The 20,631-nt window shown below is 36.8% G+C and overlaps 1 protein-coding gene across 5 annotated transcripts in view; it reads right to left on the bottom strand.

The window, feature by feature from the left end:
• The window catches only part of LOC138708143 (serine-rich adhesin for platelets-like), a 220,709-nt gene that overhangs the window by 43,842 nt on the left and 156,236 nt on the right, over positions 1 to 20,631 (bottom strand). For all 5 annotated transcript variants that reach the window (XM_069838373.1, XM_069838372.1, XM_069838371.1 and 2 more), the window contains 3 exons: positions 15,888 to 16,715; positions 9,712 to 10,082; positions 912 to 1,118 (listed from right to left, as the gene is read on the bottom strand). In XM_069838373.1, coding sequence (XP_069694474.1) covers positions 912 to 1,118; positions 9,712 to 10,082; positions 15,888 to 16,715 — 1,406 coding nt within the window. The remainder of the gene's footprint in view (positions 1 to 911; positions 1,119 to 9,711; positions 10,083 to 15,887; positions 16,716 to 20,631) is intronic.

Genomic DNA, 20,631 nt, shown 5'->3' with positions numbered 1-20,631 from the left:
AACTGTTGTCTGTTTCGTTTCCTTAACAACCTAAACAATTTTAATTTAATTTCTCTTAAAAGTAAAATTTCCTTCATTCACTGCTTTTCAAATGTTTCTTATATATCTCTACTTAGTAATGCCATAAAATAGGCCTTGTATAAACGGTATAATGCTTGGAGCTGCAAGAAGTTCTATTTTTTCCAGCTCTGTTATCTCTGTAACCTCTCAATTTCGGATATAGGTATCTTAGGTTTAATCAACGTAGAACGTGTCAGGGAACATGTTCCAGAAATTCTAAACATTAAAGTTGTTACACCCTGTATAAAACATTAATAAGACCAGTCCTGCTTTATGGATCTGAAACCTGGGCAGTTGGCAGTGCCGACAATTGTAGGCTGAGTATATTTGAGAGAAAGGTTCTGAGGACGATATACGGACCAGCAAATGATGAGGGCAGTTGGAGGAAAAGGTATAACTATGAATTATACCAACTTATTAAAGAACCAGATGTTTGCAGAGAAATTAAACCTAGGAGAGTCAGGTGGCTGGGCCATATCTGTAGGAAGGATGAAAATGATCCTTGCAAGAAATTGACTCTCACTATACCTTTTGGCACCAGAAAAGTAGGGAGACCTCAGCTAAGATGGCTGGATGAAGTGGAGAAGGATATAATAGCAGCAGGTGTTAGAGGATGGAAAACAAAGGTGTTAGATCGAAGGACATGGAAAAGCATCGTTGGGGCGGTCAAGGCTGGAACCCAGCTGTAGAAACAAAGAAGAAGAAGAATAGATGGCCATACCAATATAAAAAGAAAAAGAGTTTCCAAAGGAAGTCCTGAAAGTCTAACCCTTATGTAATAGAGGAAGAAGGATCCAATTTACGAATATCCTAAATTTATGTGAGGCAAGCCAACACTAAAAAGGACTCACTGCTGCACATGTTCACTCTCGCCACTGCCCACTATCGGTGTCATGGTAGAATCCCACTCCATGCAGCCAGACTCCTCCGAGCTCCAACATGTCCACGTCTTTTCCCGTGGACCGACATTCGTGTCCAGATCACTTGCCATTGATATGCATGAGTCCATCATTTTGCTGCCACTTTCGAAGCCACTGCTTGTTTCCATTTTAGACGACCTGTAAGTAAATTAAACAATATTATCGAAATTCTTGGCGATCTCTGTCTCTAATTAATTGATTAACTAGCGGACTTACTCGTGTTAATTATGTAAGTCTGTGCGGCTTACAGCTGTTTCGGTGCTTCATCACACCATCCTCCGAGCCTACTAGATCTCGGCGTCATCTCGAACTTCTCTGCCTGTTATGTGGGTGCGTTTGATTGTTGAAAGGTGTTGAAAAGTGGAGTCAAATAGTGTGTGTGTACTGAAATTGATCTGTGTGTTGAGAATTTGATCGGGGTGTGTTTTAGTGTGTTTGTATATTTCGTATTGTTCTAGTGTGTTAAAGTTTTTGGTTCTTGGGTTGTATGTGTAGGATTTCCATGTTCGCATTTATGTTATTGTATGTATGGTTAGCATTGGTTATGTGATCGGCGTATGTAGATATATTGTGTCCTCTGGTTATTGCCTTAATGTGTTCTTTGTAGCACCCACATAACAGGCAGAGAAGTTCGAGATGACGCCGAGATCTAGTAGGCTCTGAGGATGGTGTGATGTGGCACCGAAACAGCTGTAAGCCGCACAGACTTACATAATTAACACGAGTAAGTCCGCTAGTTAATCAATTACTTACATTCAAGTGTTAAAAGTAGTGTACACAAGATTCAAAATGGATTATCAAGACAACTCTGTCTCTAAATTATGAAGTCTACAGTATAGATCATTTCCCACTGGGAATAAAATTATTTGAATTAGAATGATTTATTAGGGTGAAGTTAAGGCCATCAGGTCTTCTCTCCACTTCACCATAATTCAACCTGAGGTAAAAGTTAAGTCGTACACTATAATAAAATTATTACATTCAATGAGATTAGCTAATGATACATACCACAGATGTTAATAATAATTAGGAGGCAGATGTTGATGAAAAGTCATCTTATTTTTCACATTAGGACGATGTCTATTAATATCATCTAATCGGCCATGACGTGAACAATGATTGATGAAATAAATAAATAAAAATAAATATAGAAATCCTTTCTATGTTAATATCAACGTAAAAAAATAATTTCTTATATTGTATTTTTTGACATTTTTGAACTAATAGGTCATTTTTTATATTTTTTTTGGCATTTATTGGTCATTTTTAATACTTTGATGAACTTTTAGATCATTTGGAATGCATTTTACTTTCTTCTTTACTGATAAGTCTGTTAAATCATTTTCTAAGCAAATAGGTCAGTAGTAATTATCTACTGAATAAGTGAATAACAGTGAAGTTTGAGTTTTGTAGTTTGGAACAGACTCTAAAGTCCATCCCTTGTTCCACTGAAGACTTCACTTCACACAACGGAAGTAATATAAAATGCTTGACAACAGCTTAGTTTAAGTGAGGCCTATGACCACTACTGTTCTTTTGTCAGTATGAGGGTGTCTTTAGAATTTATGTTTGGAAGGGTAGAAACTTTCACCGTGTCCTGGACAGGACGTGATTCGGAAGGGATGTCTACTGTAGTAGACAGTATCAACACAAAGATTGCAAGAATCCCTCATCTCAAAGATCTGGTAACAAAAGAGAAGCGCGGAAGGATGAGGAGACAGAGAATGAAGACACTGACATGAACCACCCCTACTTGAAACACATTGTAAACCCTCTTTAAAATCTATAGTTTTCCCTTAAAACCTTCATTTTGCTGCATGTTCTTTTCCTTTATCTTAGCTAAATTCCAGAACGTTCCTTCTTCGAGATTTGCAAGGCAGCCAGTGAAACAAGGTGACTAATTTTTAATAAGTTGTGGTGCGAGTACAGTGAATAATATTTAAATGTCATTTTCTTTTAATTTTATGTCATTTTTCCATTAGTTTAAGGGCATTTTAATGATCATTTTAAGTAGACTTTTAGGTCATCAACATCCGCCCCCTAGTTATAATACGAGGCGCATCCAGAGAGTAAGTTTCCCTATTTTTTTTTTTTTAAAAAGAACACACACTTTCAGGAAAATATTTATTGGCAACAGGTACAGCAGTGTTTTAGCTATTTTTCAACATAGCCACCATAAGAATTGAGACACTTGTCGTATCGTGGGATCAACTTTTGTATCCCTCTGTCGTAGAACTCTGCCGCCTGTGAATGGAACCAGCGTGTGACAGACGTCTTCAGCTCTTTGTCGTTGCCAAAATGCTCACCGGAGGACAGAAATTTCTTGAGGTGCAAGAAAACGTGAAAATCGCTGGAAGCAAGATCAGGACTATGATGAAACAACTCCCAGCCAAATTCCGTCAAAACAGCTGCTGTGCGCCGAGCCGTATGTGGATGAGCATTGTCATGGAGAAGCACAACACCTGCAGTAAGCATTCCACACCTCTTGTTTTGAATGGCACGTCGCAATTTTCGCACTGTTTCACAGTAACGGTCAGCATTCACTGTTTCACCTCTTGGAAGGAAGTCAATGAGCAGAATGCCCTTCCTGTCCCAGAACACCATGCACATCAATTTCCGTACCGACAGCGTCTGTTGGAATTTCGTCCTGACCGGAGATCCACTATGCTGCCAATGCATTGACTGCTGCTTGGTTTCCGGGGTGAAGTGCGAAATCCAAGTCTCATCGCCCGTGACGATCCTGTCGAGGAACTCGTCGCCGTCATCGTGATACCTTTGCAGAAATGTCAGTGCTGCTCCTAAAGGTTGCATTTTGTGTTGAGTGTCAGGTTTTTCGGCAGCCACCTGGCAAACACTTTTTTGAACAGCAGGTGCTTAGTGACAATCTCATGCAACAAAGATCGCGATATCTGCGGAAAATGGCTGCTCAGCTCCGTAATCGTGAAGCGACAGTTCTCCATGATGCACTGCCGCACCAGCTCAACACGATCATCATTGATGAGGGACGGTCGCCCACTGCGCTCTTCATCATGGACACTTTCACGACCTTCGGAAAACTGCCTACACCAGCGACGCACCATCTGCTTACTCATGATGTTCGGCCCATAGACCCGACAGAGCTGCCGATGAATTTCAATTGGCGCAATGCTTTGTGAATTAAAGAACTTTATCACCGACCGAACCTCGCAGGCAGCGGGAGAAGGAATAAGAGCATCCATTTCGGACCACTGTTGCCATGCTACTGGCACCAGGCGAGACCTGTCCGGCTGGCATATGATTGATAAGTCATAGATCTGTTACACATGTGCAATTGACACGGCTAATTACGTTTACTTTCAAGGGGAAAAAATCGGGAAACTTACTTTCTGGATGCGCCTCGTATAACATAGTTTACAATTTGAAAACATAGACTACCGGTACTTGTAATGCAGAATATACAGTAATACAGAAAAATAACGTACAGAGTTAGGGCCTAAATGAATCATTAATTTAGGCACAGATCACTTACCATATCAGGGGCCTATTCTTCTTCTTCGTTAGAGGCTTAGAACCTGTCGTGTTTAGAAATACGAGTCCTTCCATTTTTTCGGGATCTTCCTGGGTTTCTCTTTCCTCCAGGCAATCTGTCTCTTGCAATTCTAACAACTTTATTTTCATCCGTCCTCGAAACACAGTTGTCCCATTCCCTCCTCCTCATAATCCATACTCTCACTTCTAATTTTGCTAAAACTAATACAGGCAATGAAGGAGTTTAATATCCCGGAGAAACTTGTTAAGCTCACTGCTATGACATTAAGAACTACTAAATGTCAAGTTAAGATACAAGGGGAGTTATCGCCCCTATTTGATACCAATTCAGGACTGCGGCAAGGAGATGGTTTGGCATGTCTATTGTTCAATCTGGCGATGGAATGGGTTATAAGATAAGCTGGACTAGATAACAGAGGGATTATATATAATAGAACAACGCAGATTTTAGCATACGCAGACGACCTAGACATAAGAGCTAGAACAACAAAAGCCATAAAATTTACTTAGTCTTACGTTAAAAAGTGTTAAAATTGTTTTAAAAAAAAAAAAAGGTATATACCTTCGACAGACAGCCCGTTTCGACACTATGTCATGTCATCCTCAGTGTCTCTTGCACCACTGGTGAACCACTCTTGAACCACCCCTACCATCGACAAATGCACATCGTAGAGTCAAGATCAGCAGTGGTTCAAGAGACACTGAGGATGACGTGACATAGCGTCGAAACGGGCCGTCTGTCGAAGGCATATACCTTTTTTTTTAACAATTTTAACACTTTTTAACGTAAGACTAAGTAAATTTTATGGTTTTAACAAAGTGTTAACGAGAACTTTAATCAATGAACAACAAAAGCATTAAGAAAGCCTATACTAAATTACATCTGGCGCCCAAAGGATTAGGACTGCAAATTAACCAAGATAAGACAAAATATATGGAGGTTAATATAAAACATAGGAGTACACCATATTTTGAGGTAAATGGGTATAAATTTGAAAACGTGAATCAATTTAAATATCTTGGAACTCTAATCACAAATGATAATAAAATACAAAAAGAGTTATCGCACAGAATAATCATTGCAAATAGAAGTTACTCAGCACTAAAAAGACAGATGAAATCCCATCTGCTTTGTACTAAGACAAAGATCAAATTATATAAGACATTAATTAGACCAATTTTGATTGATGGTAGTGAGTGCTGGACACTCACCAAGGAGGATGAAGAGAATTTAAGATTTTTGAAAGGAAAGTCCTGAGAAGAATTTATGATCCCACGAATGATAATGGTATATGGTGAATTAAGTATAATTTCGAATTATATCAATTGTACAGAGAACCAGACATAATTAAGACTATCAAATCAATAAGAATCAGATGGCTTGGTCATCTGTGGCAGACAGAGGAGAGTAATCCAGTGAGGAAATTGACTTTTAATAACCCAGATGGCATCAGAAAAAGAGGAAGACCACCATTGAGATGGATGGACAATGTAGAATCGGACTTGTATGAGTTAGGAATTAGCGCTTGGAGAAAGAAAGCAAAAGATAGGGACCAGTGGAAGAATGTGGTGAAGGCGGTCATGGCCTGAAGCAAGCTGTCACACCTATGAAGACACTTCTAACTTTATCTATCAAGGTTTTTTCTACTATATCTTCAAAAGCTCTTCAAATTTCTCACACATCAACCTAAATACTTTGTGGTATGCAATTGGGTCCTTCAATGCTAGTTCCATAAACAGATTATCTGATGCCCCATCAGTTAACCTCCTGCCTATCCATTTCCGTACACACTTGTTTACAGAATCGCGTATTTGGGCTTGAATAACTCATGCACAAAGCGTACCGGTACTGTAACAGTGACTCAAATAACATCCTCTTCTGACGCCATGACATTTAACACTGACAACTTCCTACTTTTTACCAGCACCATGTAAACGTTTATTAGGTATCGAATTTTGTAGCCAGATATTTGCTCTGGGAAAGGACAAAGGCGGTGACAGAAGAAGCTAGCACCACAGTCTACTATATACAGTCACGAAGCTTGGGATGATTTTTTGCAATTCTCGCGGTAGTTGCTAGCCGCTTGGAGTGCTGTGAGTACTAGGAACAATAGACTGTGCCACAGCCATCGTGATCTAATACAGGCCGTAAGGAAGTTCATGTAACTCACTTAACCCGATCACGAAGGGCGGCGTTTCAACCATATAAAGTAGTTGGAATGCATAAAGAGTAACATATGTTTCTCTAAAATGTAGTGTAATTGCATTAATAAAATTTAAAACAATGATTATGATACACTTCAGACATAATTCACTTGCGAGTTAAGATGTAATATTATTTATGGTGTCAAAATTACGTTGTTCGTATGTGTAATACCTGCCTTTATTTCGATTAAATATTGCGAAATTCTTGTACATTCATTTATGTACGATTCAATAATGTTCAATTGCACCGCACGGATGTTTAGATATGTTGAAATTATAGGTTATGTTTACTGTACCACTTGCCCCTTTCTGTCTAAATTTAGTGATCTCCAATGCCTTGCCATTCATATGAAAATTATAAATAAATTATAGGTTATGTTTACTATATTTAACTTATATTCCTAAATTCGCATACATACATTATAATTAAGCATAATGTCATGTATGATACCCCAGACATTCAATTTGTCTGTATTTTAATACTACAATTGAGTACTGAATTATTGTATTTATCTACTACACAACACAATTGTACGTACCTACACTAATTTCATAGGAGTCATATGGTAAATGTTTTGTCTAAAATTAAGGAAGGTAGATATGCTAAATTGAAATCACAATATAAATTCTTTTTTATTAAACCTCAAAATAGCTTCCATTCTAAACTTGAAATGTTGACGTGAACAGATTATGTTAACATGTAAAATTCTCTTCACATTAAAATAACACAGTTTTGTAATTATTTCTACAACATATTATGCAACAAGAAGTAACTAAACGGAACTTATGGACACATTACACTAAATAAAGCTTTGTAACGATAAGCAATAAAGTTATAATATAATATTTCACTGAGCTCCATACAATGAAATAGAAAACCCGAACAAACATTACGGCCTGGTCTAGATCGAAAAAGCATTCACTGTGCCGTATTTCGCATTTTTGTGAAAAGCTATGTAAACTGTGAAATGTTCGTTATCGGTTGTAATAACTGTAAATGGCTAAAATACAATAATTTGAATAATAATATGGGACAAGGAGACGTTTGTATTACTATAAATTGTAAGAAAAATAGGTTAGAGTTATCCTTCTTCCGAAAGATCCAGGAAGTGAGTTTATAGAATATAATATATATTTTATGAAAATAATATATAAACCTTATGTATTTCATATTTCAATAGTGGAAGAAAGGTGTTAATTTTTTCAAAAGAACACGATATCGAAAGTACAATACGGTACATTTTATGGTCTGCTAGGGAAAGAGTCTGTGATGAGGTGATAGTAGCGATCCTGGTGGTGAGCAACTATCTATGGATGCATATTTCAACTGTCTATGTTTGCATATTTAGTAAGTATTAAGCTTCGTGACTGTATATACTAGACTGTGCTAGCACCGTGTAAATCACCCTTAACACTCGTTCCATTCTTCTTCTTTCTTGGCGTTACAGTCCAAATTGAACCCTGGCCTCCTCAATCCTTCGCCTCCATTCCTCTCTGTTCCTTGCCCTTGTTTTCCAACTTCCTATACCTAACAAGCTCCTTGCATCCTCTCGCACTGCGTCCTTCCATCTATTCCTCGGCCTTCCTCTACCCCTCTTCCCCCAAATTGTGTTCCAATGCTTTTCTTGGAACCCTTTCTTCCGCCATCCTAACCACGTGAAACACTCGTTCCATTGGAAAAGCAAAAATAATTCTCCAAATAAGCACCTTATGAACTGTAAAACATCAAGACAACCTAATCAAATCAAGAGCCATACATGTATAGACTGTGAAAAATTTCATGCTATGGCATACCTATATCAAGTACTTTTATATGTGGAAATTTTCCATATGGGCTATTCCATCTCAAATCGACCGAAATATAGAGAAAATTGACCTTGCAATTTTTAAATACAATGAAACTTTTTCTGTCCGTTGACAACTGTGATGCAATGCTTTGTGCAAAGTTTGAGGCATCAGAACTTCATAGCGTTTAAATTAAAAATATTTAAATTTATCGTATATTCATAAAATTAGCAACTTTAAACTGTTGTGGCTCCGAAACCCTTTCACCCAGTGATCAAAATCATGGTTTATTTTGATGCTGAGAAGTTAAAGTTTATATTGACATGTAAACAGTTTTTGTTACTTTTTATGGAAATGGAGAAATTTAGATTTTTCTTCATTAAGACGCCTTTGCCCACGAAAAAATATTTTTAAAATATATGGTTAGATTCCGCATTGAAAGTACAAATAACCACATATATTTTACTGGTGCACCGTTGATAAGAAGGTATTGAAAATATCAAATAAAGAAAATAAATAGTACGCGCGTGAACTAACCAGCTGACTGTGAGGCGGGAGCTAGCCTAGACAAGCAAGGCCAGAAGACATAAACACGTGATGTTTCGTCTAGTAGCGCATAGCTGGGCTAGCTTTATCACAAGTTTTCATAACCACAGGAGTAAAATGACGCCCAATGCTCGCTTATCTTAATCTCTCAGCTAGTTTGTGCGGTACTGCGCTGTTCAAGTCCAGGCATGTGAATATAATTTATTTAATACCCTCGAAACTTATTGCCGAGCCACTAAGCAAACAATGCCGAATCCCTCTTAATAATACAAGGTTTTTCTCAATATTTTTTACATTTTTACAAATGGGCAAAAAGGCTAAAAGTAAGTAAAATCAGATTATCTGTCTCTCTGTATACAATAAAAATAAGGATTACTTCTTAACATAATCTACCAAATGTCAGCTTCAAAATGAGCTCCCATTCAATGTTCTGCAGTAAACGGTTCCAGAGTTCTGAGCACTGAAAGAGCCTTGTTTTTATAAAATACGCTAAATTTGTCGCTTAATAGTACGAAAACTGTTTGACTTTCGATAGTATATTTTTGAAAATGCACTCTCCTCAGCACCTTGTATAAATAGGGAAAAAATTAGAGTATTAAAAAATGCGAGGTTTTTTACTGAATGATTTCATAATAGTCCATATATAAGAGAAAAAGTGTTCACGTACCTCTCTGTATTAGGACTGGCCGTAAAGCTGCGGCTTGAGGTCATCTTGTCAGGTTCCTCGGAAACCTGGCGAACTAGAGTTCCCAATTCCGCTTCTAGGTCCATTTCCAGGGTGTCTACTGAAGCCAACATGTTGCTGTCAGTGTCAATTATTGAAATATCGTCTTCGTTTTCGAGAGCAGCTTCAGGGTATTCCGTTAGGTCCTCTTCATCCCACTCTAATTTTGCCATCAGCTCATCTTCACTAGGAGTTGGTGCCATTAGAGAATTTTCGCTGGGATGTGACTGTGTTAGATTTCTCGACCTAATTGGTGAACCATCCTCAGACAACATACGTCCAAATTTTGATCTGACTGGACTCGAAAAATTCACCTGTGATTAAAAAGTAAGCATTCAGTTAAATGTCACGTTTGTAAATATTATTATTATTATTATTATTATTATTATTATTATTATTATTATTATTATTATTATATTAACTCTATTGAACTTTGGTCTGACAATAATGGAATGAAAATTAATGAAACAAAAACTTTTGTCATTTCATACTCACGAAAAACTACTTCCATAAAATTTAATTATTCTCTTAATAACGTCTGTATTATTAAGAAAAATTCTATTAAAGATCTTGGTGTATTACTCGATTCTAAATTATACTTTCACGATCATGTTCAGTATATTTATAATCATTCAATAAGAATGCTTGGTTTAATAAGGTCTATAACTTATTCTTTTTCTACTCCAGAGTCACTATTAATTCTATACTTTACTTTGGTTCGATCTAAACTTGAATATGTATCTGTAGCCTGGAATTCCATTACTTCAACTGATTCGGTTAAATTGGAAAATATTCAAAGAATATTTATTTCCTTATATGCTTTTTGATTTATACCCAATTCCTCTGACGTTAACTATGAAATTACCTGTAAATATTTTAACTCTTGTAGCCTTTATTCTAGACGTCAAAATCTTGATTATCAATTTCTTTGCAAAGTTATCAAGGGTGATATTGATTGTGAGTCTATCATAAACAATATCAGCCTTCGTATTCCTACAAAAGATATAAGATTTCAAAAAAAAATTTATAACAGAAATTCAAAATCACTTTCTCCAGTCTGTAGATACATAAAATATGCCAATTTGCATGGGCACAATTTAGATCCTTTTAAGGTATAGTTTCGTTTTGATTATTAGTATTTACTGTTCTTGTTCTCAATTTTATTTATGTATATTTTTGTTTATTTAAGATATTATTTATTTTGTTTTTGCACCTTTGTATCTTCTGTTTGTGTATTGTGCTGAACTATAATTGGCCTCTGGCTGTTGTTCAGCACACAAATATTAATAATAAATAAATAAAATAAATAAATTATTATTATTATTATTATTATTATTATTATTATTATTATTATTATTATTATTAATTCCATTATCAATTACTGAATTAGATAATTATATATTGTTATTATGTAGAAGTTTTCTCACTCTGCACAGTGGGCCAGAATCTCAATCTAGCTGGAAAAAATTATATTTTTCAAAGTCACTGAAGTTGGTGTTTCTACTCTGTAAACGATAACCAGAAATCTGCACTTCATAAACCAGCAACGCAGAAAGGGATTCGGAAAGATTAACAACAGTAAAATACATAGTGGAAGTGGATGATTGATAAAATGATAAACACCTGGGCCGTCTGCACCCAGTTGTGCAATGGAGCAATGCAAGCGAATATCATTGTGTTGTGCTTAAGTAAAATATGTTTTAAATTCCACATGGAAAGTCTGCCCAAATATATGTACTTTTGGTTTATATAAAGTTAAATTAATTTATTCCATGTTAATATTGTAATAATAATGTTCGAAATTAGTGAATTGAAAATTGAATTTTCAGTCACGAAGTTCATTTTTATACTGAGATTTAAAACAATCGGCACTTACTCGCACGGAATTTTTTTGACCAAAATACAAAACAACATTTGGGCTTTATAACCTATATTGTGGTTTAACGGCAAACATGCCTTTTTCAAAATAAATTATTTTATTTTAAGAGATGGCTCTGGTGACTCATAAAGAGTTATTTGAATTAATGCTCGAGGAGAAAAGCTCTTCAGAATCATTATATGAGTATGTTTTGACTAGATTATAAATAGGAGAGTGCTCACAGAGCGTTTTTAAGGGAATTAAGAAATCTATTTGTTATTTTATTAATAATTTTAAGAAATAATAAGAAAGACACTCTTTCAGCTTTCCCAATAACGGGACTGCCTCATTGGACAAAGCATAACACACAGAGTGAAAATAAAAACAGAACACAAAAGAGAAATGTGGGGAACGAACAAAAAAGGGAAATTAAGTACAGGAAGGATAATAGCATACATATAACAGGCCTAAACATAGTAAACAAACGGATTAGACATTCAAACAAAAGTTCTTCCTTTTAAGGAAATAAAGTACAGGTGATATTTCAAAACGGCAAGTGATCCTCCGATAGCAGTAAGGGAAACATCACGAATGAAGTTGTTCAGCTGGAACTTCTTGCAGAAACTGACAAAGAGGCGAGGTATTGTGCCCCTAGTGCCAACCATTAGCCCAACTACTTCAATGGAGGTGAGGTGATATTTCTCCAAATAGAATGGAACTGTGGGCTCATAAATTCTGCATTTTTCTGCGTGTTGTTTCTGTGCCTCGAACCTGACTGTCGGGTCGATAATGTAGGCGGATGTAGAGCCTGGTGGAATGGCAAGCATGTCAATTCGCCGACAGGATCCCTCTTGAGAGATGCCATGGACTTCTTCGTTGTGCAGGGCATAAAGAGGCATGTTTCTGCTGAAATATCGGAATGGTTAAAGGCTGAAGTGAATTTTCTACAATTGGGATCCAGTGGTGTAACATTACGAGATCCATTGCCGTTGGGTGGCCCAAAAAAGTCTTTCATGCAGGCAGGATTGAAAACGAAACAAATTATTGTCCCTTTGCATACCTACAAAGGAATTTTCTGAAAAAGAACTTGTGCTCGCAACTGAAATGTTTCTCCATTCCTCTGGTAAGCGAGATGCAAGATTCTTTCGCTATACCATTGGGTTTCTATTGAGGAACCTTCACTTCAGCATTCAACCATTCTGAATATTTTTCCAGAAACTTGTCTTTCTTCGTTCAGCACAACTTCCATTTTTTCTTAAAATCATTAATAAAATAGCAAGCAGATTTTTTAATTCCATTAAAAATGCTCTGTGCACACACTCCTATTTATAATATATCAAAACATACTCATATAAAGATTCTGAAGAGCTTTTCTTCTCGAGCATTAATTCAAATAACTCTTTACGAGTCACTGAAGGCTGCTTTTGCTAGCCATCACCTAAAATAAAATAATTTATTTTGAAAAAAGACGTGCGTTTACTGTTATAATGCAATATGGGATGTAAAGCCCAAATGTTGTTTTGTATTTTGGTCAACAAAATTCCGTGCGAGTAAGTGCTGATTTTTTAAAAATCCCAGTATAAATATGAATTTCATGACCGAAAATTCAATTTTCAATTCAGTAATTTCGAACACTATACAGTATTAACGTGGAATAAATTAATTAAACTTTAAATAAACCAATAGTACATACCTTTGGGCAGACTTTCCACGAAGAATTAAAAAAAAATATTTTGCTTAAGCACAACACAGAAGGATATTAGCTTGCACTGCTCCAATGCACAACTGAGTGCAGACAGCCTAAGAGTTTATCAATCATCAACTTCCGCTTTGTATTTACTGTTGTTAATCTTTTCGAATTCCTTTCTGGGTTGCGGATTTATGAAATGCAGACATCTGGTTAGTGTTGACAACATAGAAACACAATTTCAGTGACTTTGAAAAATATAATTTTTTCAGCTAGATTGAGATTCTGGCCCACTGTGCAATGTGACAACGTCCAAGTACCGATATCAATAAAATATTTGTCAAAAAATTTTTGGATTTTGTTAATTTGTCCCCTTTCTTTTTTTTTTTTTAGCTTTTTTTTTAATTGTCTTCCTTTTCATAAAGAAATCTATGGGTACCCCTATGCTAAACATTTGCTTCACTTCAAAAACCATTTTGAAAAATTATCTTTACAATAATTAATTTATTTACAATGAATTTGAAGTATATTGTCTTCAGTAGTCGAAAGGTTTTCACATTTGCAATTATATTTGATCTTCACAGTGTAAACCCATTCAAGGATTACTTTAAAGAACACAAGAAGCAATGCAAAGGCTTAGGCCTAAAGGGGCGATTTCTCAGGGCATGCTATGCTTGCTGCGCAAGCCCAATATTTTCGTAGAATGTGTATTTCTCAAAATGGCGTTACGTACATTAAAATTTATTTTGATTTTTGGAATACTGTATAGGCGTAATACCACCTGCAGATTGCACACCGCAAGTATCGCAACGCTTGCTCGTTTCTTGGAGCTACAGGAAAGACATAGAAATAGTGAGAATATGGTGCCCGCGCAAGTGCCTTCCTCCTTGGTCCGTCCTAGGCGCACATGCTTCTGTTGTGTGTTGTTTGAAGCTCTGGTCCGAGAGCTACACCAACGACTATTTAACGTTACTCAGACCAGTATTGACAGCGGGAATGTGTTGTGATTTGCAAGTGCAATGTAATTGTATGAGCGGAATGCACATGTTAGCTGCTGCATGTATTATTAATTCTTAAACATTAATTTGTAGTATTGCAATGAGTTCGGAATTGTGTGTCATTGAAACATTATTAAATCCATTTTCCCAAAGGACTATTCAAGAGAAGACAGACATTATAGAGAATATGTGTGCTCGTTCAGTGCAGCTCAATATAACATTGAGCATTGGTTGGCAGGGTCGAAAAAAACTAAATAAACTGTTTTGTTGGCCATGTTTGTTATATTATATCGAACTTCTACATCTGATAAGCGAATATGATCCATGACTCATAATGATTTCATAATTATAAAATAAATTATTTATGTGGGTCTGATTATTTTTATTAATTATGAATTATTATATCCTCCCATCTTCCCCTAACTTTCCCCTAACTTTCGTGACTAGCATTCGCCCCTATAGGCCTACTTCAAACTTAATCCATTCCAGATGAAAAAAGTTAAAGCTATAAGTACTTCTTCTAACAATAATGCATTTTTAAGGTAAATAACTCCGAGAATAAAATAAAATCTGCCTTTCAGTTACCTGCACAACAGATGTAGAATTATTCAGTGACAAGCTAAAACAGGCTTTGAAGTATTGTAATAAACCAAACATCAAGAACTAAGCTAGTTTAAAATTGAATTGAATTGAAAGAGGAGAATTGGGAGGAGAAACTTAAAAGGTACGCAAAACGCGTCCTTGCAAGGGGTTCGGGGCTGAAAGAAACTAAATATGTGAGCTCCAAGCCTGTTGGCCACTTGTCTCACTCCGGATTACGTTGCTCCACTGAAGGAGCTCTAGAAAATTTTGAAGGGGAAAGCCGAAAATGGACGTAACCTCTTGGGTATCACATACGCGAGGGGATGGAAATGTGATCAAAGTGATCACAGGACAGGATGGGGAGGAAATGGCGGTGTAATCTGCACATTGAAATGAACTCTGTCATATCGCAGTGCAGGTAGAGTTGGGAAGACTCGTTTTCCGTTAGGATGGCAGGTTATGTCTTGCACATTGAAAGGGGTTTTGCCATTTCGCAGTGCAAGTGGAGTCGAGAAGACTCTGTCATCTGTTGTTCGATGACAAGGCAGGTGAAGGTCGTCAGAGAGACGCCGTGAATTCTGAATCTGCAAATTGAAAGATTCCCTGTCCTTTCACATTGCGACTAAATGAGTTACCTCGTACATTTAATTTGCAATTTATAGGTTCTGAACTAGGGCATTACGTCGTTTGCTAGAAAAGGGGGAATATATGGGGAAGGGCATAATATAGGTCCGTGGCCCATTTCTTTTAGGGCTCATCCCGATATTTGTCTTACGCCTTAAGAAAACCACGGAATACCTTAGGTAGGATGAGTTGTCTCATATAAGAGATTAGTCAATTTGGCTATTAGGTGGGAGGTGATTGATTATGTCTTGAGCCTTGTTGAATCGTCTCAAGTAGAGACCAGCCATTTGGCTTTATGTTGACTCAATTACGAAGAGAGTATAAGCAAGGATAAATGTAACCATTAATTAAATTTAGAATAATTATTTACCTGTGGTCTTTTATAAGGCGTTTCTTTGGATGGACTAGATTGATCTTCCAACATTTCGCCAATGCAAAACTTGGCTGGACTTGCTGCCAGTTTTGGAGAATCCCAATCCAGAGATTCTGCAGACCCTATGCTTCCCCGGCCACCAAGGCCTATGGCAGGAGCCGGGAAAGAATCTGACAGTTCTGATGATGTACTGTTCTTTATAGTAGTAAGACTATACAGGCCAGCGAAGCAGGCACGAGCTTTCTCCTGTTTCAAAGTCTCTTGATTCAATGCATCTACCTCCGGTGTCAAATCCACTGTATTGGATCCAAGGCTATTGCTGGAAGCATTTGCTTTCATGAGACTCGACATCCCTGGAAGGTTCCTGTTGCATTTGATTATTTCGAACTCTTCGTCCATCATGAGGCAGTTGGTTTTGAGCTGGTCGATCTCTTGCTGGAGTTTTTCCATGCAGAGCATTGTGCTGGTGTCTACCTCAGCAGAACTCTCAGGCAACGAGAAATCTAGGCTTAGTTCCGAGCACGTGCTGTCGAAGGAACCCTCACGGGGCAGCCGTTTAGAAAATCCAAGAGAATCGTAAGATTCGTCCCTAATAAGACTTGTACCAGATTGTAAATTTTGAGCACATGAAGCACCATTGCTATCACAATCTGTGCTACCGTGTTGTTGTTGTTCTGTTTCAGCACCTTCTGAAGCTAATCGTCTTTCAAGTTCTTCTCTCCAATCCAGTCCTAAATCAGAACCTAACCTCCTCGCCTCTGCACGAGTTAGTCTCACAGCACTGCGAGGTGATGATGGAAGATTAAGCCATGCACTTCCAGACAGCTGAAACAAAATATACTCCAAATTAGCTTCATCGAAATGCTACAAACACTTCTAATTTTTAAGTGTTCAATTTAGAACAAAGTGTCTAATAGTAAAATTCGTTATGTGAGATACAGTTCCATTAATTAAAGTATTTCGAATTGGTGATTACTACAGCTGTGAGAAGAGGATATTTCCAAAATTCCTACGGTAATAATGGTCAGAAAAAGTACTGGAGGTGCGAAGAGAGGTACTTTTGTCACGCACAATGTGTCACAATTGGGCTATAGAAAATGATATCGAAGGGTTTAAACTAAGAATAGCCTACAGACTCATATCGCTACCATTATTAAACTAGAACTGTGTCAGATTCCCTGCACTAACTCCATCATAATGCTCATGCGTTAATAGTCAGTTAGTTAACAAAATACTTACAAACATCGGTGAAAGGAAATATTTTTAAGGGGCTGTTAATTCAATTTTAATTCAAAATTTTAGTTAACATCTGTTAAGCCATCTGTTTAACAGACGTTTCTGAAAATGGCAACAGAGGTTATGCAAGTATGAACATAACCTCTCTACATAAAATTCTCATTGTCCATTTGATACGAATCTTCCATGTATTTCTGTGACATTACAGCAAAAGTCTTGTTTGAACATAACCTTAAAATGAATCTTCTGACTGCCTTATTGATTCCAGGTTCTCAAAAAATAATTTTAACATAAGTTGCACCTCCCATGGTACACCAAGGGCAACGCCTATTGCAGCTAGAAGAACTATAGCTTCAAAGCATCGCCCACAGGTGCAGATGCTTGAGTGAAAAAAGAAAAATATTAGTTGCACTACATAATAATATACCTATACTTAGACAAAACTTTGTAATTCCAGTTTAAAAAGATTTTATGATGCCACCTCAAATATATACCTACTGCAATAAGGTACTTAACTATGGTTAACAGTTATCCCAGTTTTCCGGGGCCAGTTCTGAATTTTTCTTTTTGTTCATATACAAAATTCGTTCCGGGAATGTCCCTGGAATTAATAATTTGTCCCCGGATATCATCAGGTTTTCAGTGGTAATTATTAATATGGTTTAATTATCCTTGCACACTACTGTTGATGGAAATTTGCTAATGCAACTTTGCCACTTTTTAATGATGCCATAATCAAAACTGAAAGTGAGGATGTAACTGCAATCGAGTCTTCCATATATTGTTATCAAGGTTAATATAAAATTGAACTCCAGGAAAGAAGAAAGATTCATTCCATCATCAATTAAGCAACTTTTGGCATATTTAGAAAAAGTTGTTCTTATTTCACAACAGAACTCTCAGTACCTCTTTTGAATTTTATGAAAACCCTGTTGGATATCTCAGTGCCTGAGTTATTCATGCACAAGATGGGATATCTATGGAATGTATAGTGTTGAGATCTCCTCCAAAACGAAACAAATTTGAAGAGACTGTCCATTATTTTCTCCAAATGTAGATGGACTTGACATGAAGATAATTTATTTGATAAAATTTCTTGCGTGAAGAAATATGTGACTTCAGAGAAACTAGCAAAGTAGAATAAAGGAAATTATACTCCATACTCAAAATACAGTGTCATTTTTAAATTGTTCTATGAGAAAATGATTCTATATGCACAACCCTAGAAGTTGACTAAACTATCTCTTTTGTTCGAATGTAGGCTTTCATGGCTGGCACCAATAGGAGAAAAGTTTTCCGGACTATCAGGCCGTGATCCATTGGTTGTGTGACCAAACGTTTCGTTCACTGCTGCGGTGAACATCTTCAGTGGTGTAGATTACTGGTGCGGCTGGTTCTACTGCACGTGCCAATGACGCACAGTAGAATCAGCCGCACCAGTAATCTACACGACTGAAGATGTTCACCGCAGCAGTGAACGAAACGTTTGGTCACACAACCAATGGACCATGGCCTGATAGCCCGGAAAACTTTTCTCCTATATCTCTTTTGTCTTCCTGGAAGTAATCATCAGCTTACAAGCAAAACACAGGAAGTCAAAAATATTACCTCTGAGAAAGAGTGTTTTGAAAGCTCTTGACAAAACTGAACCCTCAAAATGTTATTTTTAGTAAGTTGTTTTTCTTCACGTGCATTTAATTTTCCAATTCTAGGTTTATAGAAGGCCTACTGGCCTTAGCTCTGCCAGATTAAATAAATAAATAAATAAATTATTATTATTATTATTATTATTATTATTATTATTATTATTATGTACAGCCTTAAGCCCGGTTCAGATGGTGCGTGTTTCTGTGATGGATTCCAAGGTGGCTCTGCGGATGGGTCGCCTGCGTGGTCACTCGCCGGAAGTAATCCGCTCTGGTGGGTCCGCGGATGGCTAGCTTGCTGGATTTCGAGGGTAGGTTCCTTCCTATTTTACGTGATGGTTTGCAGGCTGGAAACCAAAGATGATCATATAATATCACCTCTGAAACCATGTCGCCATGTTCGTTGTTTTCCAACTAAACCTGTTTTTTTATATTCTTTAGTTTCTAAGAAACAACAACTATATCGGACTTTAGCTGTTTTGCACTTATAGCTTAATTACTTTATTACGACATTTACTACTGTTAATGTAGGACTTTAGTTGTTTTCCACTCACGGTTTAGTTTCTTTTTGACCATGAGTGTTGGCAACAGATAAAACAGCAGATGATTTTCCAATTTGAACTGTGAAAAGAGCCAGCACCGTGTGAACAACTACAGTCACCGTAGCCAACACGGGAGCCAGCAAGTGACCACGCAGGGCAGCCATCAGCTTAGCCACCTTGGAATCCATCACAGAAACTTGCACCGTCTGAACCAGGCTTTAGATACAAAAAAAATTACCGCTATCCTGTAGCGTGAATTTGTTAAAGTCCACTTCGGGCAGTGTCTGGTTCACACAACTAGGAAAAGGATGTTTATTTACTCCTTGAATATATCTTCGTTATAGATTATTCATAATACTTGATCTATAAAGAGACAGAAAAAGCAACAAACAAACAAAACAAAGGAAAAACAGAGCAGAGTCGTGCATAAGAAATTCCTTCACATGTAAACCTAAGCTCTAATGGAATCAACTGAAGTCTTCCGAAGAAAACTTAGCATATGGCAGTACATTACGGGTATATACGCCTTTTTCTCAGAAGTAATATTCTTTATTTAATATGTTTTGCTTGTAAACAGATGTAATGCTTCAGTGAAGAGTGTTTTCTTCAATGAACATGATGTGCACATCTAAAAAAAAAAATCCAGAATGACTTTAGAAACTGTTCAAGCCATTTTTCCTATCTTAACCAATTCAAGATGACCTGTCAGGAATTTGCTATAAAATTTGAATCCAGAGAAGATCTTAAAAATCCATTCTTCTCAAACACAGCAGTAGTTTAAGTACCTGTAGTAGGTAAGTAGAATGAATATTTTTGATGAGGCAACAGAATGAGTATTTTAATTACAGTAAAACCCCGATAAGATGCTGTATTAAGCGGGTATACTAATTTTGACTTATATACAGTATTTATTAACATTTTTCTTTATTGAAATACATGATTCATGACAGGTAATACAGTATTACTCCATTATGTAATTGCTGTACTGTACGTGAAAGACATTTACAATATGTACTGTGCTTAATTTTTTCGAAGGAAAAAAAAAGATGCCATTTATAGTTGTATGCCGTGTGCGTGTTCTCCAAGTCCTCATGTTCACCATACTTCAGTTTCCTGCGATTACATCCTGCCGACATCGCACCTGTAGTGACTGAGTCGTGATTTTTTATTATCATTCTTAATGTCGATGATGGGATTCCTAAGGAATCAGAGAGTTGTTTCTGAGTAAGAGTACTGTTCTCATCGTACTTAAGTAAGATTTCCAATTTTTCCGATACAGAAAGCGCTTTTTGTTTAACACTTATTGTAATCACATTC

The sequence above is a fragment of the Periplaneta americana genome, chromosome 10, assembly GCF_040183065.1.
Source record: "Periplaneta americana isolate PAMFEO1 chromosome 10, P.americana_PAMFEO1_priV1, whole genome shotgun sequence".
Taxonomy (NCBI): Eukaryota; Metazoa; Arthropoda; class Insecta; order Blattodea; family Blattidae; genus Periplaneta; species Periplaneta americana.
The sequence above is the reverse complement of the archived record's forward strand: the minus strand, read 5'-3'. Positions and strand labels throughout refer to the sequence as shown.